This window comes from Micromesistius poutassou (assembly GCF_964030765.1).
Source record: "Micromesistius poutassou genome assembly, chromosome: 17".
Taxonomy (NCBI): domain Eukaryota; kingdom Metazoa; phylum Chordata; class Actinopteri; order Gadiformes; family Gadidae; genus Micromesistius; species Micromesistius poutassou.
In genome coordinates this window covers 7,149,253-7,171,752 of record NC_140287.1, presented here as the reverse complement: position 1 = coordinate 7,171,752, position 22,500 = coordinate 7,149,253, and the positions used below count along the sequence as shown (strand labels likewise).

The window sequence follows — 22,500 nt, the reverse complement described above, 5'->3', positions numbered from 1 at the left end:
ACGGAAGGTCCCCCATGTTGCCTATGCTGCCGTTACAGTATCCCCCCATGGCTCCGTGCGAGAACTGGGACACCGCGTGAGGCATGTGGTAGGCGGTCGCCACGGTGGCGTTGTGGCCCATGGAGTGCTGCTGCATGCCTGCCTGAGACACCTGCGGCTGCCGATAAGCTCCGAGTGGAGAGGTTAGGTTCCCTGCGCCGTCCATGCCACTAAACTTCTTGTAGGTCTCCTCGATAGGACTCAAAATATCTGTCACTGAGAAAGGCGTTGTATGCTTTGGGCTCAACGACATGGTTCAGTAAGCAGGTAGGGTTTTTTTGTTGAGAGCAGATGAACCGCGTGTTGTTCTATCAGCTCTCTCCTTGTGGATGTCTACGTAGGAGAGTGCTTGTAGTGCGCCTGAGATACTATTGATCGCCTTGGAGAAGGAGGCGAGCCCAGGGCGCTCTTAGCTCGGGTTTATTGTAGTCAGGAGCCAGGTTTACGACAAACACGGTGGGCGGAGCAAACGTCCTAAATGAGCAAACAATTGGCATTGGTATTTTGGGGGAATAATTGATCAAATTGCAATTTCCCTCATTGGAAGTGTTTTGCATGAAAAAATGTATCTCGAGGTGTGTTTAGCTCCCATGTACATATACCCATTTGTATAGCCTACACGTCGGACACGAACGTTCGTGAGATCAACAAATTGATAACCTGTTAAACACGTAGCATAAGCTGTGGGCACCTGATCTGAGAACAGGGACTATTTCGCGTCAGTGCGGGGAATTCCACTCTTTGTGCAAACTTTGAGAGCCCTTTGCGACAGACATAAGAGCCGCAGAGAAGCATCGTGAGACACAATGAAGTTACAACTAAGTCGTTTATGTTTCTTAAGAATGATGCTGTCCACACGAGAGAAAGAGCCAAGGTCGAATCATCTCGGTGACAGAATAGTGAAAAGGCACATACATCCTAACCCATTGCCAATAATATAAGATTACTTATAGCCTCAGTGCTTTCCCAACTTTAACTTTTAGGTGCATCACTCAATATACTATCAACACCTTTTGCGGACCACCTCATATAAAACTATAAAGGATTATCTCAGCCACACATGCAGTGGCTGAGAAAAGAGTGCCAGCGCCCCCGTTATACAAAAGAGTGCAAGAAGGCCATGGCCAGTGGGAAACAGTGAAAAGAAAAGATCAGCAATGCTGCAGTGACTTTATTTAGCAAACAAAAATCCACACAGAAACATGATTGGAAAATATTGCAATGGAAAACACACGTTTTTGAAATAATAACATGCAATAATACTGTATTTACTTAAGAATAATTCTAATACATTTATTTTCCATTATCTCTAAATAATTATCTACTTCTAGAATAAAGTCCCAGGTACCACCTGCAGTACGCTAGCCTACCACCAGTGTTATGCGTACCCTGCGCGTTGAAAAACCGTATTTTCACAAATCAGACTTAAATTAATAGCCGAAGTCTGATGGCCACCGAGCTCAGATCTGAGTGAGCACTTGGGCGTTTCACTTTCTTGCTTCAAATGTATCGCCCAATCATGTGGCTCGAGTTGGAGATCTCTACTACGTGCGTAATAGGCGGACGCAAACTCGTCCAGCAGAAAAAGTGTCTGTAAAGGTTTCAAATCAACACAGTGTAGACTGGCAACTTTACCAATACACTTATTAAAATTCGTATCCCTATTCTGAAAGCTTCATCCATTCGTGTAAAGGGGGATTTCTTCGGTACAATATCTCTGGAAAAAAAACAGGAAACAAGGTGTAACTCCGCCCCTTGCAGGTCTTGTTTTCCGGCCAAGGTTCTGAGCTGTCTATCCCCAGAAATACTGCTATAGCATAGTACGACTGCTGGTTCCAAGATTAGAAAAACACAGGCCTAGGCTACATTATTTATTCCAGAGAGTGTGTGATCAAAACCACAAATTTACAATATGTATCGTCATTTTTATCCTTCAGACCAATATGCTCACACAAAACGAATATGTATACAAACCTACTTTTCTTCAGCTATTAAGCTACACTCACAATCATTGTTGATTATGGAAAATCAATTGACCCATATTATATAATATAGAGCTTGAATGATAAACATCGTTTAGTTTAACAATTATAACCTAATACACTATTGGACCGTCGACATGCATCATGGACCGTGGGATGTGTTTGTTTAGTAGAAGTAGCGACGTGAATGTAGTCTGCGCCGGCTCTGCACTGCTTGACCTGCCTTCTTAATCTCTGAGCAAACTCCCTGGCGCCGGTTGGAAGACAACAGGTTGTCAAAGTAGGATCAAATCAGATACGCATGGGGAGACGCCAACGGTAAATAGTGCTATAGCAAAACATTTGTCTATGACATGGGAATTTCAAAGTTGAATGAAGCCAACACTTTTCATTTGAATTCATAGTTTATTGACATCAATCTATAAGTAAATTCTGATCATAGTGACAATATTGATGATGATGATGATTGATTATTGAGACTTATTTGTGTGTGGGTTGCCGCACTATGTGTGCTAAACCATGAGATGAGATCCACATTGCCAATGTACAATTCAACATTTTCCTCAGATGTTATTTACCCCAGACTTCGATTTGATGATTCCCCTTTGTTGAAGAAGAAAACGTGCGCCCGCATTAACCTGCTAATGGAACGGAGCATTGCATAGCAGCAGCTATAGGCCCGTCCTAATTGAGCAAATGAAGATGTGGCCTGTTATCAATTAGTTATACGCAACAGCATGCAATGTGTGCGTAAAAAGCTTTCTCTTGTTTTAAGTTATTTCGTTTTTTGCATATTCCAGCAGCATACACAAATATTTGCTTGCTCGGTCACATCCTGAAGCATTCTGTGAAAAGCGAAAACACAATTCAAGCCTCGAACTCTTCAAAATGCGGAGTTCTCAAAAAAATAATTGTGCCTTGGTTGAGCCAAACCTAATTGAGTTGAATAAAAAGCCAAGACAAACAAAAACAAAACATGTTCCTACAAGAGGCTATTGTAGAAAATACGAGATGCAGTCCAAAAAAAAATGATCTGGCTTTAAGTAAGATTATTCTTACCCGAGCAATTTGCCATTTGATAGATTTTCTGTGAGTCTTTTCCAACTTTAGACCACAGCGCATGCTTTTGCCACCCGAAACTAGAAAGCCAGGCCTCGGCCTCAGACCTCTAGCGTTATGTAAATGACGCAAACCTCTCAACCTCCTGGATTACCGAGTCAGAGAGCAAGACCCTGGTCCACAAACTCTCCAGACTCGGAATAGGCTACAGAAAACCCGGCACTGTTGTGTGTGACGGGTATCAGCAGAAGCCTAGTAGAACTACTTATGGAACAATTGTGAGTAATGCTGTACTTCCAGCAAAAAACAATGCGGCGAAATCGATCGATTATGTACTGCTTCAAGGACAGGAAAAATAGACGCACCAGGGACCCGTGGAGACGCGCCATTCAGGTTGGTCAATAATTAGAAAACATTATGGTGCGATGGCTGCACACTAAATCGGACCCGCACAATAGGTCTATATTGTGTTTTGGAGGATAATACGAATCGTTTAAGCATCGAGATAAAAATAAAAACAAAAACGTAGTCCTTCTGTGATCAACATGGGATGTGCTTTATACAATATCAACACATTTAGTTTGATATTTCATGCAAAATTTTTCCAGTTTCATATTGAATTATCTTAGTCTATTAAATAATACAAATAATGTACGGGGGAACTGTTAGGCTACATATCAAGGACATGGTCGGTGTAAGGGAGCTAATTAGGGTGCAAAGTTAGTTTTGTGTCGGCTTTTGAAAGGATAATTCCTTTAATGTTCGACATTTGATGTTCATTAAATGTGATATTATGCTTACCTGCTCCTCTGAGAGAATGACTGAACTATTTTAAATAAATAAGACCTCTTGGATGAATTGACTGGTTTCCTATACAGGCGCGCGCTGCGTTTATTGCGTCTATTCCCCGTAAAAAAACTATTTTTCCACTGATGTCGTGAAACAAATGAGTGGAAAAAATGGAAATAGTTGAACGAATAAAGTTCAATTTAAAGTTGCATAAAAAAGATATGTACCCGGTTTCCGCCGAGGCCATAGGTCGGAAGCCAGGTCTAAATTCGACTATTTTCCAATGACCTAATCACTCTGTGTGAACCAAAATAAGAAAACGCCAATTAGCCTATAGCCTAGACTCCCATTACACATCTGAAACTACAGGTGAAATTATACGATATCCCCCCTCGAGGAGACACCCTTGTTATTAACTCCGTCCATATATGTAACATGCGTCCAAACAATGTACGCGGCGTTATTAACGGGAAACGCGACCTCCGACACAAGGTTAGCAGAATAAAGAGCCGACCTTTGGTATACCTCACCTCCCCCCAGCCCACCACCCCCCATCAGGAGGTCTCTTCTGGCCATGGCAGCGGCGGACACAGGAGCAGATGGACATGCAACAGCAAAGCGCGTGGTCAGTTGGAGTGCTTTTCTCCATCACGGCGCGGTTCAATAAGCTGAAAGAGATTTAAAGAGATGAGTGAAGTGTCTGGAGCGCTCCCAGTAAAGAGCCCGGGGCCTGACCTGCCACCTCCAGCATGCTACACCGGCGGAGCAAAGTGACCACTGGGAATCTATAGAAGCGACATGTCATGACCGGGCTCTAAACCGCTCCAAATGACACAGTCTGTATGTTGGCCATTCTCGAGAACACGACAACCTTTAAGATTAAATAGGTCCATGTAACGCAGAATGAACTGCAAGAGAGATTGTTGTAATTTCTCTGGAGTTTGATTGCAAGATCCATATGGGCCTCCACTGTTGCCCTAGGCATTTGGAAATATATATTTAGCCTACTTCGCTCATGCGAAAGCATGGCCTCGGTCCAGATGTTTAGTTTGAATTATATAGGCCTATGGTTTCTTAAATGGAATACGGTGCACTCGTAAATGCATGTGGTTGTATGTCAAATGACATGCTCCCACTCGTTCCTATGTGGTGGCTATACCATATAGCTAACTTGAACCAAGCTATTATCTGGTCAATAGGGTTAGTACAAATATAATACAAATATTACGCACGCATAACGCGTGAGGGAAGATATTCCAAGTGGTTGGTAAACAAAACAAACAAACAAAAACAAAAAAAATCGAATAAAATGTGAGTCAATGTGGCCTAGGGCTATATTATTTGCGTATTCTGTAATTTAGGCCTACAAAAGTGCACGTTTTACACGTCACATGTCCAGTGAAAACGTGTGTTAAACATGTGGATACTGCCAATAATCCTTATTCGACGTTTGAACAAATAACAAACAACATCTGTATTTTAACGGTTCAATATCGGGTATTTGTAATGGAAATGTGTGGAATAAATTCCCCACCTGCGGTCAGCAGTTCCATTTAGATCAAATAGCCTCCTTCCCTCTCCTTAAAACCGGCGCGCTGTGGGCGCAGAAAGAAGGCAGGTGCGTATCTTTCAGATGCGCTACTTGAAACAGTGTAGTTCCCCAGCTAAGTAGGTTAAAGGTCCTCCTAAGTGGAGAAAGTATGTGACAGGCCTCTTGAAGACCTTATTCTTTTGCAGGAGATTTCTTTCACTCACAATTAATGTGGCTTGATGTTCGAAATGATGCTAATTGCAATTAAAGTGCAAAGAACTTACAGGCTGGAGCAAAATAATATGCGTTTTCAAATCTGAACACTGAACAAAGAACAGGCCTGCATTAATGCATTTATAACCAGTCACGAATTAATGGACTATTTCTTAGTTATTTTTGAAAAGTCTATTAAGAGTACGGATGGACGGATCGTAGGCTTACATTGCTGACGTAAATGAAAATTGACTCAAATATTGGTCAAATCTTCCTTTGCTGAGTGGGTTGAGATGCAAGATTATGAGTCGACTCAACATTAGGCCTAATGACATGTTTTGGTTAACTATTATTAGTTATAATTTGGCAACAGATCTAATAAATTGCGACCATCCATGTAGGCTATAACACTTTGTTCAAGTGAAAATAATGAGTAGGCTAGTCCTATAGGCTGTAACCAATTGACTTTTGGAGACTTGCAAATGTATTTCGATTTAAATTGATCAAAAACCTTAATGCATTAGTTGACAATTTGAGTCGTTTCCAAAAATGAAAGTAGGCGTGCAATAGAAAACACTAAACTGATTAACAACCTTTTAGATGAAGTTGTTTTCGTTAAGTAAATTGTCTGTAGCCTAATAGGCGAAATAATATTTAGGCGAAATAATATTTAGCCTACAGGGATATTTATGTTTAAAATAAAAAATGATTAAAGTTCAAATAAATCTTCCCCCACATTTCCTTTTTTTTTTTCATGCAACTTGGTGACATTTGATTCTGCGCGCTCTCTTTACGCATACGTGTTGGCGTGTGCTCGCATTGTTCTGAGTGGCCACACCGTATTTAAACATAGTTGTTATCTTTTTGAACATTCATTTGAAAACATGGCAGATCAATGCCGATTAATGCACGCACTGCACGGCGAAACAAAGCGAATACTTGTTCCGGGTGAGTGGCTCCAAGGTTACTAGCCAGCAGCAGCAGCAGCAAACCTCTCAGCACTTTATTGTCAGCGCTGTGAGGGCATGTAAACAAAGCTTTTCAAAAAAGAGTGTGGTTGTTACTCTACAGCTTTGTGTCTCAACTAATCTTGTATCTCTTTGCCAACGTGTTGGCAGTGAGGAAAATGTTTTAAAAAGTTGTCCTTAATGTTCAATAATTCCCCTTGCAATGTTCATACAATTGCACCAAAAAATATTCCATTATGCCCTTAACCAAATGAGTTTACACATGGTGAACCAAAATTCCAGATGAATGAACAATTATATTTTTAGTAGACCTATTTGATTGTTTCATTGCACATTTTGGTAATATAGCCTAACTAACCTCAATAACCAATAGGCTTACTTGTGATAATCTAATTACTAGACATAATTACACAGAGTTACTTTCAACTTACTTTCCTGTTGATTCTTGAAATCAATTAATCCTAGCATTATAAAATAAAGGCAAACTCGTATTTACTTCATGCTACTTTTATAGAGGACTTTAGATGATATTCAAGACCTAAAATAGAGTAATTATTTTAGAATCACCACTCCCAGAAATGTAGCTAGCCACATGCCTAGCCTATGACAATGGCTAGTCTGCTGCAAAATATGGACCACTGGTGCAATAGAAAAGTTCAGCTTGACATTACTATTCCTCCAACAGAGGAAAGCTATGCTAAAATATAACATATCACCCAAACTTAATCAAGCAAGGCTGCATGCCTATAATTCAGGCGGCTAGCTGTAATCCATTTCAAGTGTTTCCTGCTGTCCATTTATGCCCAAAAAACTTTTGGGTTGTTTTTTATGAAACAGGTAAGAGATACACAGTATCTAATTGAAAGTTTCCAAGCACTTTGAAAGCCGCATATAGGGACACACCAAAAAACTTTTAAATGGCTTTGCAGCTCGACTATGGAAATGTGAACCACAGTTGCACAGAATTTCAATGAGATGTTTTCACCTGCATGTTTGTCCCCACTTTAAGCTCCCATGATGCCTGTGTTCAGTTTGCACGGCCGCCATGAGGATGGAGAGACACAGAGAGACACATCCAAACACTTTAGCACCCAAACCCCTAATCAGAAAGACACTCAGAGTACATTATAAATAACATAATAAATACAAAGAGAAAAATAGCATGTTTAGAAAAGATGCATGGGAGGTCACGTGGTGTGGTGCAATGTGTCCTAGAATAAATAATCACAGAGAAGCATCTTTTATTCAAATAATGCTAATCTTTTCATGTCTTGAGATGGTAACTGTGTTGTGTAAGACTGTAAGCGAGGTCGTCCTTCAGCGGCCATCAGGGACATTAGGAAGAATGGAGTTCTCAACCCTTCTAAGACAATTCCCCGCACCGTCCTACTGTATGTCCCTCTGTGGATTAGATGGCCCATTTTGAAACAATTTAGTCCAATTATACAATAATAATAGTAACGATAGATTATTACCTACTTCACATGATTATGGTATATATTTAAGATCTGATGGAAAGCCACATTGGTTTTCAAATAAACATGAAATAAAGTACAGACAAAGTAATGATAATACACCAGTAACAATTTATAAATGATAGATTAAAGAAAAAATAACTATGGTTTATGATGAAGGAATGATAACAAAAATTGGAAGTAATTTATGGAATTATGATGTTAGACAATGTATCTCAAAAACAACATCAACAAGAGCAGTAGCTCTAACTTTATCTATCTATAGTCTATATAGCAATGTCTTCATATTGTAGCTAAATTGTCTTGTCTTTATTAGCTGTATATGTCAATATTGTATTGTCCTCATCTCTATTTTAGGTGAGTCTGTAATGTAATGTATTCTTAAAAGTGGCACAATAATCATTATTGTATCATTTTTCTCTATGGTGCAGAACCATAGCATAACTATACAGAGGTGCATTTGTTTTTTATATTTATATTGTATATATTTATATTGTATTGTTTCATGGTGTACAAATAATGCTTTTTTAATCATCTATAGTCCATATTAATCTATATTGTATTTTTTTTTGCCACATTTCTATGGTGTACAATCATCTATATGGTATAGTTTGGAAAAGGTGGAAAAATGCATCTTATAATATTTATATCATTTTAATTTGACTGGAATTGACAGCCCATGAGTTGGTCAGCTAATGTCTATTGTGTGTTCATGTATTTCTTCAACTATTCTATTAAAATGTGTCTGTATGCTTTATTTTGTCCTCAAACTATAGGTCATAACTCAAAACATGATTTATTTATGTAGCAAACATACACAAGTTTGTTAAAGTAAGGCATTAGAAATATGAACCTGAATGTAAATAACTGACCATCCAGACTCCCGTTGTTAAATAAAGTTATTCAGAGGATACAGCTTGCATGAACCAAACACAACTAAAAATACGTTTTCAAATAGTATCGTGAGTATGTAATTCATTCAATTGTAGATGGATGTCATGATAACATTATTCACACTGACACATGCCACTGGGGAAGCACAGCAGGTGGGATCAATGGTCACGACATGCATATCTGAAATCTCTGTAGGCCTACAGGTGTATTTTAAAGATGTGGCTGGCGTTATGATTTACATTGTTCTGCCCATGACATCTTGTAGTATTCATTGATCCTTATAGGAGTGAGTTCACTTCAATTAAGTATTACTATTATGATTATATTCTATATTACTTGTGATACTAATCATACTTGTGATTAGGAGTTGTAGAAGTAATTGTGGCAGTTGTAGCTATAGTAGTAATAGTAGTAGTAATAGTATAGTAGTTACATCTTCGTAAGTGATTAAGTATTAAAGAAAAAAAATAGGTAGTAAGTAAATTAATAATAACTTAACTTAATTATTTGGCCTTTGATTGATTGCTAATTATTTGCATAGCCGTATAGTAGAAATACCTAAGTAAGTAGGTAAGTAAGTAAGTAAGTAAGTGATTAAGTGAGTGAGTGAGTGAGTAAGCAAGTAAGTAAGTAAGTAAGTAAGTAAGTAAGTAAGTAAGTAAGTAAGTAAGTATGTAAGTAAGTTAGTAAGTTAGTAAGTAAGTAAGTAGTAAGTTCATTAATTATTACTTACCTTAATAATTCAGCCTTTCATTTATTATCATTATTATTCCAGGCTTTTGTCATAAAATACGATTTGTGCTAGTTTTGTTGTTTTTATTACATATTGTATATACATATAGTACATATGCACTCATCTGGAACAATACATATTGGTTATGCAAGAGATTTATAACGTTATTTATATCTATACGTACATGATACATGATACATACATGATTCATAACCTCAACAATGCATAAACAGGATGTTAGGAGTAACAACCTCTTGCGAAATGCCATTTTGTCTTATTTCCATTCTCTTAAAAGGCTGAAAGCCCTGTGTGGTCGTCTGGTCAATGCAGTGTACACCCATAACAAGTCTGTCTGTTACTAATGACTGTTGGTTTTGCCTCGTCCCGTTCCAGTGGTTCTTTTCCCCCTCCTTCGTATAGGATGGCAGCTCTCCGTGGCTGGCCAGCCCTGAGGATGCTTGATGTCAATCTTGCCTGCGTGATCATAATGCTACCTGCTTCCCTCCACAATGCTGCCCTCTCGCTGCTCGGCCACTTGAAACGCTTGGCTGCCCTCTTCTCTGGGGCCATCAGGAAACTGTGTGCTAAAAAGCTGCTGCTGCATCAGACACTTCCACACACACACATACACACACACACACACACATAGAGACACACGGTCAGACACACACACGCACACACACACACACACACACACACACACACAGTCAGACACACACAAACACACACACACACACACACACACACACACACACACACACACACACACACACACACACACACACACAAGTAGAGAGAGAGAGAGAGAGAGGCAGAGAGCAAGAGAGAGAGTGCGGCAAGCCATGCTCACTTCATGAACTTCATGGGAGTAAAAAAATATGCTAAAATATTAAAATAAATATACAACTCCTGAAGTGTATCAGGTCGCTTGAACCAATGCTTTGATGAGATAACATTAACATGAGGGACTTGGTAAACATGATGGATATTAAGCGGGAAAAAAGTTGATTGGGTTTCATCTATTCTAGAGTCATCATTTATAGTGATGAATGCTCGCAGAAGGTCATGCAATTTGGTCCAAATAATGAGATTTTAGAAGTGTTAGATTTCGTGCATGTATTTCAGGATATATATGCCCTGAAATGCAAAAAAGTGCAAATATATTTAACAACTTGAGATGATATGGATATGCAACAGCATTTTCTCATAATATAGTATGTGGTAGAAGTATTTGCCTCATGTATTTTCCATGCTGGCATTGAAAACCTACTTTCTGTTTCTTTTGTTGGTATCTCATTGCATGTAAAATGTTTCTCTACCTTCTGCCGTCCTTACAAAGGACAAATGAAGCCATATACCGTATCATGTGACTTTATCTAATGCTCGTATATAAGAGTACATGATGTTTATAAAATGATTTAAATGCTTGAAACAATCAATAGGAGCTAATGCTGAATTTGTGTTTGACACGACAGAATTACCATTTTATTAAATTCAAAACAATGAACACTGATAGAACAAGAAACATTTACAGGTACAACTGTGGATGTTATAAACAATGATGTAGTGCAGAATACAGTTTCAGCTTTTTATTACTGTGTGCAGCTTTTTTAAAATAACATATATAACTCTACATTCAAACCAATGACAATGAACAAGTTAAGTGTCATGAAGTCATATTGCAACCAATGATAATGAACAAGTTAAGTGTCATTAAGTCATCTTGCAACTAATGACAATGAACAAGTTAAGTGCCAATAAGTCATATTGCAAATAATATATTATTTAAAAATCCTGACAAAGAATAATGTATAAAGTTATTCCCTCCCTTTAACAGGGCTTTTGAACTGATAACCCTGTTTCTGTTACATAGGATGCACCACTGAAATGCATTAAAATACAACCATGTGTTCATCCTAACATCCAGCAGTACAGTTGACCTACTGTATTCTTTCTGCAGTCATCCTTTTCACTACAGACAACAGAACCTTCCGGATAATGTAGAAATCAGACTTTTCTGTTTAGGAGGGAAATCCTAAAGATGTTGATACATTTTTATCAATTTGGGACATAAACATGTGGGAGAATTGAAAAACAAAAATACAATTGAATATCATGGTATTGGTTGACATATGAGCCATGAATATCTATGTTGGAACTATTTGCTGTAATTCGTATTCAATAAATTGTATTGGGACATTGGCTCGAGGGCCAGAGAAATATTTAACATACCATAAGTTAATTTTAGCCAACTTTCGTAACTTTCGTAACTTATGTACATAAATGACAGGTTACTTTGTTGGTAGAGAACAAAATTAAAATGTCTACGTTGGTTAAGTGTAGACCAACCGAGTTTCAACAGAGATGCCATACACACTATGTTTGCCTGATGTATGTATGTATGTATGTATGTATGATGTATGTAGTTGCCTGATGCAAACATACAGTTTCCGAGACATAGCAATTGTCACAATGTAACAAGTGACAGGAAGTCAGCTCATTTCACATCATTGCCTAAAGATTTCTTTTACAATATCAGGATTTACATTATTGTTAAGTCAATCTGTACTTTATTGTATTGGTCTCTTCACATGTGCTACACATGACAACTATGTCGTCAAACATATGACAAGGAAGCAATCAGTTGATCATCGTACATCAAGATTTTCAGATTCATCAATACAGGTGGGAGGGGCACATATTTAACTCCAGTTTCATATGAGGGTCGAGGCCTTACACTTTGGGCTACAATGCCAGTCTTGATCCATGTCATACCCTTCACAGCATTCAGCATCAAGCTGGACAGGCTTTGACCTGTCCCACTGGGTCCCTACAAGGCTCAAAATGACACACACTGCTTGTCATTTTAGGATGCAGGCCTATTTATCATCCCAGTGATTTTGACCCTTTGTCCCAAATAAACAACTAAACATGAAGTTCCTAAATGCTAATGTTTAAAAAAATAAATGTATATAACTAAACTACATCAACCGCAACCTCAATCCAGGATATGGTTTAAATCTTCACCGTTTTTGGGATGGAATCGCGATGGAGTCGCCAGCGGTCGAGAGACAATGACAGGGAGGTAAATCGAGACACATTATGACCTGCCGTCTGGCGAATGAGAAGAGATGCTGGCATCTTTATTAATAGAGCATGTATGATTTGGTTGAGGAAACAGGAAGGACCACACGAAACAAAACAGCAAACTGGGACGTATGCATCTAACCTCCTAATTAGAGACACACAGATTCATCACACACCACAAGCACATCAAGAGTCGGTGACCGGCGCAGCCAGGTAATACATATTCTACATCCTCTTCACGCAGGAAGTCGTGTCGACTTGATTTGGTAACGCGATGCTCACACATTGTCCTTGCTCCCATCATCCGGGGGAAATGATTTGATTGAAGCATGTCTGGATGATGGCTCATTACTGAGCTCAAAGCCCCAGGATGCATCTGCAGTGGTGGCATCTCAAGCACCTGGTGTTCATCTTGTGAAGAAGGTGAGACAATCCATTTAGTGAAAGGCATAAACACTCAACTCTGGGAGCGCGACCGGTGCCGCCATGGCCCATCCAGCCCACCTGACTGGAGCGGATTGTGGTGGCTATACAAGACAACTCAAGTCCTGAGATGGAACATTTGGAAAGAGGAGAAAACAAGGCACAATAAGACCATATGGCAATTTGCATGTGGAAGCAGATAAACAAACATGGAAGATATGAGACTCATTTCTGAACGGTTTCTCGAGAATTAGCTACTTGTTGAATACTGTTATTATTTGTGTTGGTGTTGGAAAAAGATTTTTTTGTGTTTTCTAAGTTGTACTGGATGTTTGTGTTGTGCGTGACTCTTTTGGATTCATTTCATGATTAAAGCCATTGAGAAAATCCCTCTGCTTGACTGATATACAGTGTATATATATATATATATATATATATATATATATATATACACTATGTGTGTATATATACACACTATATATACACTATATATATAAATATATAATTGCAGACTATATATATATATATATATATATATATATATATATATATATATAGTCTGCAATTATATATTTAATATATTGTCTGCAAGGAGGTTTTTGTAACAAATAAATAATGATAATTCACAGATGACAGAAGTGCGACAAAAATAATAGCAGATTTATTGAAAAATCAATATATTTCAACATCAGATTCAGCCATCATTCAATATTTGTTAGGAGTATGGTCCAGTGTTTCTGCTACATCCCTTGGGGTTAATTATAACACTGAGTCATAGCAACTCCATGCTAAGGTCTACCAGCTCAGCACACCAATTTCTAAAGGTCAACATTGCTTTGTTTAGCCACATTGTATGTTTCAGATAATTTGGTTGGTACACCTGCAGAATATAAAGGTTTATTTGTGATATTTCTTCCGTTTTAAGACAAAGACAGAAGTGGTGCAGCCTCCATGTCAACTGCCACTGACAATGTTATGAACATTTTTGTGTTTAGATTTGAACTGCATTTTGTCGACCCATTTAATAAAAACCACATGATACATGTAGAGATGGGTTTCCCTGAACAAAGGATAGCCAAACAATGAGTTATTCCCCAGAAGAATTGTGTCATTGTACATTGGCCTTTAACCAATGTACTGCAAGATACTTCATTAAAAATACGTCTTTCTTCTTCACACAGAACTTTAAAAGAAGGATATGTTAAATGGTTGGAGAGACACAAAGTGCATCGTAGTTGCTTCAATACAGAATATGTATATATTTTGTATTTAATGACCCTTTATGTATGTACCATTTGAACAATACTTTTTATTATAGGTTTGAGTGAATCAAACAGCAACGTTACTGGTAATTCCTGCTGCACAATCATCATGGTGCCAATGTTAAACCATTTTGTTTTCAAATAAGTGAACACAAAGGTCCAAAAAAGAAAAGATTACAAATCCAATGACCAGCCCTCTTAAATAACCTTTTAATTGACCTTACTGAACCTTTCTTGGCAGCTTCAAGGACATGTCTAGAAAAGTGGATTAGAACAGCACCCGGGCACTTCTGTCAAGCCAAATGTTTAGGTGAGCCGTCGTGGCTCCCCTCACCTCAACGCAGAGCAAAGTCAAGAACCTTGACGGCCAGCCTGTCTCTATTGAACACACACACGGCCATACAATAGGTCTACCTACAGAAGAGCGCGGTCAGCGGCTACCTCCATGGCACGTAGAGAGTCACAGCGAAGGCTAACCATTCATTAACAATTTTTCCTTTTAAAAGACATTGACAGTCATTCTCCCCGTTCTAGGGGTGTGCAATTAGAATATTGACTGGGTTGTGTAAATATAAATGTTATTGATAGACATTTAAAGTGGTTGTAAACTCTTGAGGATTTTGATTAGGATTTGTCATTCATTTATTGATCATTAACCCTCTGGAATCTGTCAACGCTTTGATCGTTAAAAGTGACATATTGGATGTTGTATCCTATATTTTGCTATGTATATAGATAAACATTGTATAATGTAAGGATAGCAGGCCTAACTGATCAGATTGATGATGTACTAATGCACACTCGACACTTTCAGATTACAATAAGGTTGAACTGAGTTTATTTTGGTTTAGTTTTGGAAAAACACATGAAATCAAAATATTTTCGTTGTAAATAAGGATATTTGGTGACAATATTGGTGAGGTTGTGGCCAGTGCTGGAGTGGCAGTCCTCAGACACTAGACATTGCAGTAACCCGCACTCAATGGCGGACCGGGAGACCTTGATCAGAGGTAACCTGACAGGACGGAGAGGACTTTGTCAATGAGTATTCCTCCCACCACCACATCAACCATTAACATGATATGCTCTACGCTTTCATGAGGTGACCAGCAGTGAATTGCAACCCTAGCCTGTTTTATGTGTCTCTGACAACAATGCATTTATTCCTCTGTCAATCAAACCAAAAGTTGATTATTGTAAAGAGAATTAAGACTTAGACTCAGAGAATGAGACCAGTTGTCATTGCTTTTGTGTTGAACAGGATGCAAAGAAGAGGCAACACCAAACACAAGGGTCTGTCTGCATGTGAGTTTAATTAGGATCTTTTGGATACAGAGCAACTTTATCAACACAAAGATGACAGAAGAGGATGAAGCAACAGAGATGGAGACTTCTCCTTCCTATCCACACTGCAGCTCCACCCACAAGAACACCACCCCAAGTGGGAGCCCCCCCCCCCCCCCCCCCCCCGCAGCCCCTCCCCTGTATGTTCACCTCCTGTTTACATAAGTAATGACGTATGGCAAAGTCTGGTATATTTGGTCAGGCCTCCCCACCCACCCTCCAACACATATCTATCCCACAGCCATCCACCCACATGCAGACACACACACACACACACACACACACACACACACACACACACACACACACACACACACACACACACACACACACACACACACACACACACACAGACCCTCTCACATCTATAAGCACACAGACACAAACACACACATGCACACAGACACAGACACACACACACACACACACACACACACACACACACACACACACACACACACACACCCAGAGAACACACAGTGCCCACAACAATTTACAATGCTGTTGTTCCTCCCACAGTTGAGAGGGCTCCACAGTTAGGATGAGCAATGGGCAGGGCTGGCTGGGGGTATTGCAGCTATTGTGCTTTTTACTGTCAAACTTATAATTGGTCTATGGGGACATATAGTCTTTAATGTGGTGTGTTTGTTGTAGCTGTTTCATGGGTGTTCAGTGCAGTCATTGTAGCCTATATCTACCCACATTAAGAATGAGATAATCTGAAATAATCTGTGTGGCTTCCTTTTTCATCAAGCCTCTTCCAATGGATCTTATCCAACAGACATAATACTTCCATGATCCATAGCTGGCGCCCACCCGATGGTTCTTCTCTATGACCTAATGAGGCCCCCTACAGGTGCAAACGAGCAGCGTTTGTCGAGAGCTACTCAAAAATGGCGCATCCGTTTACACCTTGCCATGATGGCTCCCTTCTTAAGTGCCTTATCTACCCTACCAAAATTAAAAGTAAGCCCGTGTTGGAAAATATGGCACTCGAGGACTCTCTAGCCTACTGGTAATTAACACGTGAGTTTCTTTCCCAGCAAGTTGGGTTTTCTTGGATGGATTCGGAGTAGGCAGTTTATTGTTCATAATAACAACATAATGTAGGCTTCACAGCGCCCAAAAGCTCCCCATGTTATGTTAGGATATTGATTAGGATGATCCTATCCAGTATTTAAAACGATAGGCCCACCTGTTGTGTGCGTGTTCATTAATTGTGTCTCTAATGCCGCCTACATTTCGTCGCTTATCCTATTGCGCCACTCCGCGGATTCATCCAGCTTCTCACCGACTTTCCTTCCCCCCGTATCTCTAACCTATATTGAACACGAGTGTGTGTGTGTGTGTGTGTGTGTGTGTGTGTGTGTGTGTGTGTGTGTGTGTGTGTGTGTGTGTGTGTGAGAGCGCAGGGCCGTGTGTGTTTGTGTGCGTGTGTTTTGTCAGAATGTTTACACTTAGCCGATTTTATTATTTTGGGAGTAAGCCTAATATGGATTTGGGTTAATTATTCGAGAGCTTACTCCAGCTTGGCCATTAGGCTACTAAAGTTAAATTTAATTTTAAAAAAATACTAACATAGTAATAATAACAATTGATTAAATGTTTTGTAATTTTGAAATGATATTGTATCCTAGACCTTGAACAACTGCTTATTGTAAACCCGTTGGCAAAACATGCATGTGTTCTCCATTGGCACATAGAGGGTTGTCAACACTAACTGTGGACGTCTGCTGCCATCTTGTGGTGAGTCGGCGATATGGTTTGCATCAATGACTGGAGTGTTCTAGTCTCTCGCTCCCTCTCTCTTTAATATCTACATTGTGTCACGGCGCTATGCGAATCTAATCTGGATCTCTTTAAGGCAATAAAACTAGATTGCTTCCTTTAAATGAAAGCGCGGCTTATTATAGCTTTGAAATCCTCGTTTATTTGGAGATGTACATGATAGAAAATGATTCATGTCGAGGTTCAAATGGGCAAGATGACGATGATCCATGGTGTCCCAAGTGCACATTTCCTGAACCCTATTGTATTCCAGAGTCTGTTAAAGTCTTCTCCACGCAGGTTGGACTTCCCCATTTTTGTACTGTGTTTATGGGGTTTATTTAGAATCGAATGCTACTTCAGATAGGCCTTCTAACAACTAGGCCTACAGTGTTTTGGTGTTTGATTAATATTTCCGCACACTAAATTGGGCCTACTTGCACGTCAATTAATAAAGACGTTTGATCAGAAATGCCACATATTGACATATTTTTACTAGTAATATAATATAACTTTACTTGGATTTATTCTTTCTGAATGTGGGGATGAATATCCCCCCCAAAAAAATTCATTTTAAAATGCATACAAATAAGCCAACAAAAGAAAATAAAATCCAATACCAGTGCAATCTTCTTAATTCCCCACACCGTTATTTTAAGTCCAGGTCATTTTTTTACTCAACCCAATTTAATGTCGAATGTTGAAGTGTATAGAGATCTACCAAAAAAAACGACGGTACCAGTATTTGTCAATGGGAAATCAAAATGCTCTTGCTGAATGAAGGACGATAAAAAAAATGGAATTCCAGTGTGAACTGGTGGGAGGAACGCGCTGATAATTTGTGTCACTTTTTCCCCCCCAGGAGGCTTATTTTAGAAATGGGCAGAGCAATATCACTTGTGCGTAAAGCAAACAAGGAAGAACACTGTCTGGCATTGAGTTTGGAAATAGTTTTGCGCCATGGCGGTTCACTCCTTGCAACAGACAATAATCACCCTTTGAGAGAGGCGAGTGGAGGGGATGGAGGGGAAAAAGGAGAAATGAGAAGGCTGTTGTTGCCATAGCTCTATCAAGGAAGAAGGACTGCCTGTTATCTGTGAATAGGGGTTCTCTTTCCAGAATAGTTATAGCACGAATTTTTAATTCGTTTTTCTTTGAGAGACAACAATGCTTTATTTGAAAGCTGGACACAATTTGGGGTTTGTAAGAGATCCTTTTCTACTTGCCCGAGCCCAGCTGTCCATATGGAATACAACGTGTGCAACAACCATCACAATGGCACCGACTGACAAAAAAAAAGAAGGAATATATGGCCCTGACTCGGGGATGCGCCGGACGAGATAAAGGGTCTGAATGGCTTCGAGGAACGGCGTGGGTCTAAACAGACTACTTCGTTGCAACTCTTTCTCCTCTTTAATATGCACGCCTCTAACATTTAGGAAAAGCACTCATCGGCCATTGTGTTTTTGTGTGGTGCACTGTATTATGCAATGATGGAGTAGACACGACTGTCCCGTCATGTTCAACGCGCGGGGGGCCAAAGGACACTCAGGAACCCCCGCGGCCTTTGTCTGATATTATTTATGTTTGTTTTTTTGTTGTAATATTGTCCTCTTTCGGTATTAGAGTTGTTTATTTTTCTTCGTATTTGCTCTCTGTTTTATTGGCATCCTATTCAGTGTAATTAACATTCCTTTTTACCATTGATTTTTTTCTGAATTGTTAAATAATCGAACTGCTTTAAATATATCACAATCAAATTAGAGTCGATTTATTAAGTTGATGAAATATCCAAATGGTCCTAGTATATGAATACATGGGCTCACATCATTAGTCTAATCAACGATATTTCAAGGAAGAAAACGGATCCCTGTGTCCCACGAAGTGTAGCCCCTTGGGAGCCAATTCTGTAAATAATTAGCACATTTGGTCGATTTCGTTGTTTGTTCAGTAATGATAGGGGCGTCACTAACATCTGTTGTGAGATTTCAGCGGCAAGGCAAACAAAATGCCAAAAAGATTTTTGGACAGGTTATCATATTTACTCAAGATATTGGACATAGCCTGATAATCCAGGGCTCCCATGTGAATCACTGGGGACCAATCTGTCGTTGTTTCCCTGATTCCCCAAACACTCCGACATAAAGGACCATTTGTTTACAGCCTTCTATTTTACGTCCCACTGATAACTCCTTCCTCCAATAGAGTCGCGCACATATATGGAGACGTGAAACTGTGGTAATGCAAAAGGCAATTTTAATTCTAATTCACAGGTGCTCTATTTATGGCTTTACGTCGATTACACACACACACACACACACACACACACACACACACACACACACACACACACACACACACATATATATATATATATATATATATATATATATATATACACACACCTAGGCCTACATACCTAAATACATATAGGCCAATACTATATATCGGCCTACAAACGAAACCAATACATATCAAAATATTTGGGTGGGTAGGATGGTTGGTTTAGGACGCACTTCACTTTTGGCATACGAAAACTGTTTGGATTCCGAGGAAAACGGGGAGCTTTTGGATTCAAAGGCTGCTTATCTGAAGAAGTCCTTTTCTATTAAGTGAGTGGATTTTAGTCCTAGTTCACAAGTGACTTCGGCCTCTTTACCAGCGAGGTGTTCCAATGGAGAACATTTCTCCGGATTAAATTTGTCCCGAAAAGAAAGGATTGAAGTGCGCAAGATTGACTCCCGTATAGCCGACCTGCGTCTGCGCCCCTTGAGCAACACGTAGCAGACCGACCCTATATAGTGGCTGTGGTAGCAATAGTGGCTCTTGGCATTTTTTTACTTAACGCAGTCTTTTGAAAGCTAACTCACTTCAATAGGACACGTAAAACAAGTCGTTATTTCTGAAACACATCTTTTTATTAAAATCCTTATAAAATTGGATATTTACCCATCAACGCGACTGAGCTGTTATTCACATTGTCCGATGGAATCTGATACTTTACGCCTCAAAATTACTTTTTCATGTAAGGTTGGAAATATGTATATCCCCAGCTAAACGCTCCTGAATCGTCTCTATGGGTTGCAAACATTTGCCACAAAATATTTACAGAAAATAAAAACAAAATGAAAAAGCTAAAAGTTGCCAATGTTTATTCATGGCCATAAATAGTTTCGGTCCATAAAAGAGAAGCAAGAAATTAAAATTTCTATAATTATAAAGTGGTTTGTACGTGCTGATAACACGAAGGACAAAAAAGAAAACATTTCTACAACACACAACATACTTTACAAAAAGATTCACAAGAGCATTGACATTCTTAAATCTAGGGAGAGGCTGGACCCGGTTCTCTTAACGACAACATGTCAACACGGCGCACACCTTCGCCCCCAATATAACGGTGGAATGGGTCAAGCTGCAAAAATGAAAGTCTTTTTTACTTTGTGGTGAGCTCCCTAGCGTGCTCTCAAAAAGGCAAAGAACGCCATGCAGTCTCTAATCTTTCACCAAGTCCACTGTTGCGTTTGCACCAAGTGATGTGCAGGGAATTGTGGCGTGGTGGCGGCGCTGTACTGGGCATTATATTGCATGTGTTGAAGTGACTGCGCACTATACGCCGAGAAGGGGATCCCAGCCTGAAAAGTGGCCGCCAAGTCCTGAGCTTTAAGAGAATGACAAGGCTTCCCATCCCTGACTAAGACAGGCACGGCCACCCGCCTAGGTGAGGGGAGATGGGTCACTTCCATACCTTTTTCGGCGCGGGCTCTCTTCATTTTGTACCGATGATTCTGGAACCAAATTTTCACTTGGGTCGGTGTCAGGCGAATCAAGCTCGCGAGGTGCTCCCTCTCCGGAGCGGAGAGGTACCTCTGTTGTCTAAAGCGGCGCTCAAGTTCGTATGTCTGCGCCTTGGAAAACAAAACTCTTCTCTTGCGCTTCTTCCCGGAGTCGCTCCCGTTGCTTGAAGTCTCCTTGTCGTTGTCCGGCGACTCGTCCGCGGACGGTTCCGGGGACTTGGCGGAGTCCTGGCTGCTGGCCGACAGACCGTGCACTGCGCAAAGGAGAAACACTGTCAAAATGTTGATATAATACAAAGTTTAGCGGGTTATCGTTCAATCACAAAAACACACAATGTGACGATAATGCGTTTCAATGGATATCGGGGCGTGATGGCTGTTTAAATGGATGTATTATCGTGTAATAACTCCATGTGCTACTTTATATCTCGAGAGTACAAAATGGTCCTTTATCCCCAAAGCTCCGCAAGGAGGGAGAATCAGTGAAGCATTAAAATGTGCATTGTCCCCATGAAAACCCCTCCGAATCTCAGGCTTCTGGCTCGGGCTCTGAACAAGCGTGCATTGCCTGTGCTATTCTGCCATGTTGTATCGATGAAAAGTTGAAAAACACCATATATGACTACACGTAGGATGCAATTATTGCGCTTTAACACCTTAAGAAAAGTGCAGCTGTGTGTGTGCGGTGTATGGGGATGGACGCTACACACATTATCCAAGGACAGCACTACGCCTTGTTAAGGAGGGAAGGGAGGCACTCCATCAAGTATCTCTTATTGTAACAGTATAGCTGTAAACACGGTCACACTGTATTGGTATATCAGGGTTGTAATGTGCACTTGTTAACGTGAGGATGCAGGTTTAGCCATTACTTACATGAATATTGAATACTGTCCGTAGTGGCAAGCCATCGCGTGTAAGGATTGTCACTACTGTCATAAAAAGGGGTCTTTAAAGGTAGATTCTGGACGCTATCGAGCGGACTTTGCACCAAAACTCCACTGTTTTTCGTCGTGGAAGCTGTCTCTGATCCCTCCGTATCTTCCTCCGCTCCGGTGATAGATCCTTCTTCATCATTCGTGTCTGGGAGATCCAAAATGTCCTTTACAGAAAAGCCCGTCTTTGTGTTGGTCAACG

General features: G+C 39.8%; 2 protein-coding genes across 3 annotated transcripts in view; both read right to left on the bottom strand.

The window, feature by feature from the left end:
• Positions 1 to 292, bottom strand: part of nkx2.4a (NK2 homeobox 4a) — a gene marked incomplete at both ends in the record, with an annotated part of 1,637 nt that extends 1,345 nt beyond the window's left edge. The window contains one exon of the mRNA XM_084482236.1: positions 1 to 292. This exon is cut by the window's left edge and continues 78 nt beyond it. Coding sequence (XP_084338362.1) covers positions 1 to 292 — 292 coding nt within the window.
• Positions 293 to 21,069: 20,777 nt separating this feature from the next.
• Positions 21,070 to 22,500, bottom strand: part of nkx2.2a (NK2 homeobox 2a) — a gene marked incomplete at both ends in the record, with an annotated part of 1,435 nt that continues 4 nt past the window's right edge. Inside the window, 2 exons of one of the 2 annotated variants that reach the window (XM_084481918.1) lie at positions 21,070 to 21,635; positions 22,240 to 22,500. The exon at positions 22,240 to 22,500 is cut by the window's right edge and continues 4 nt beyond it. In XM_084481918.1, the coding sequence (XP_084338044.1) occupies positions 21,070 to 21,635; positions 22,240 to 22,500 (827 nt within the window). The remainder of the gene's footprint in view (positions 21,636 to 22,239) is intronic. The other variant, XM_084481919.1, reaches the window with a different exon arrangement.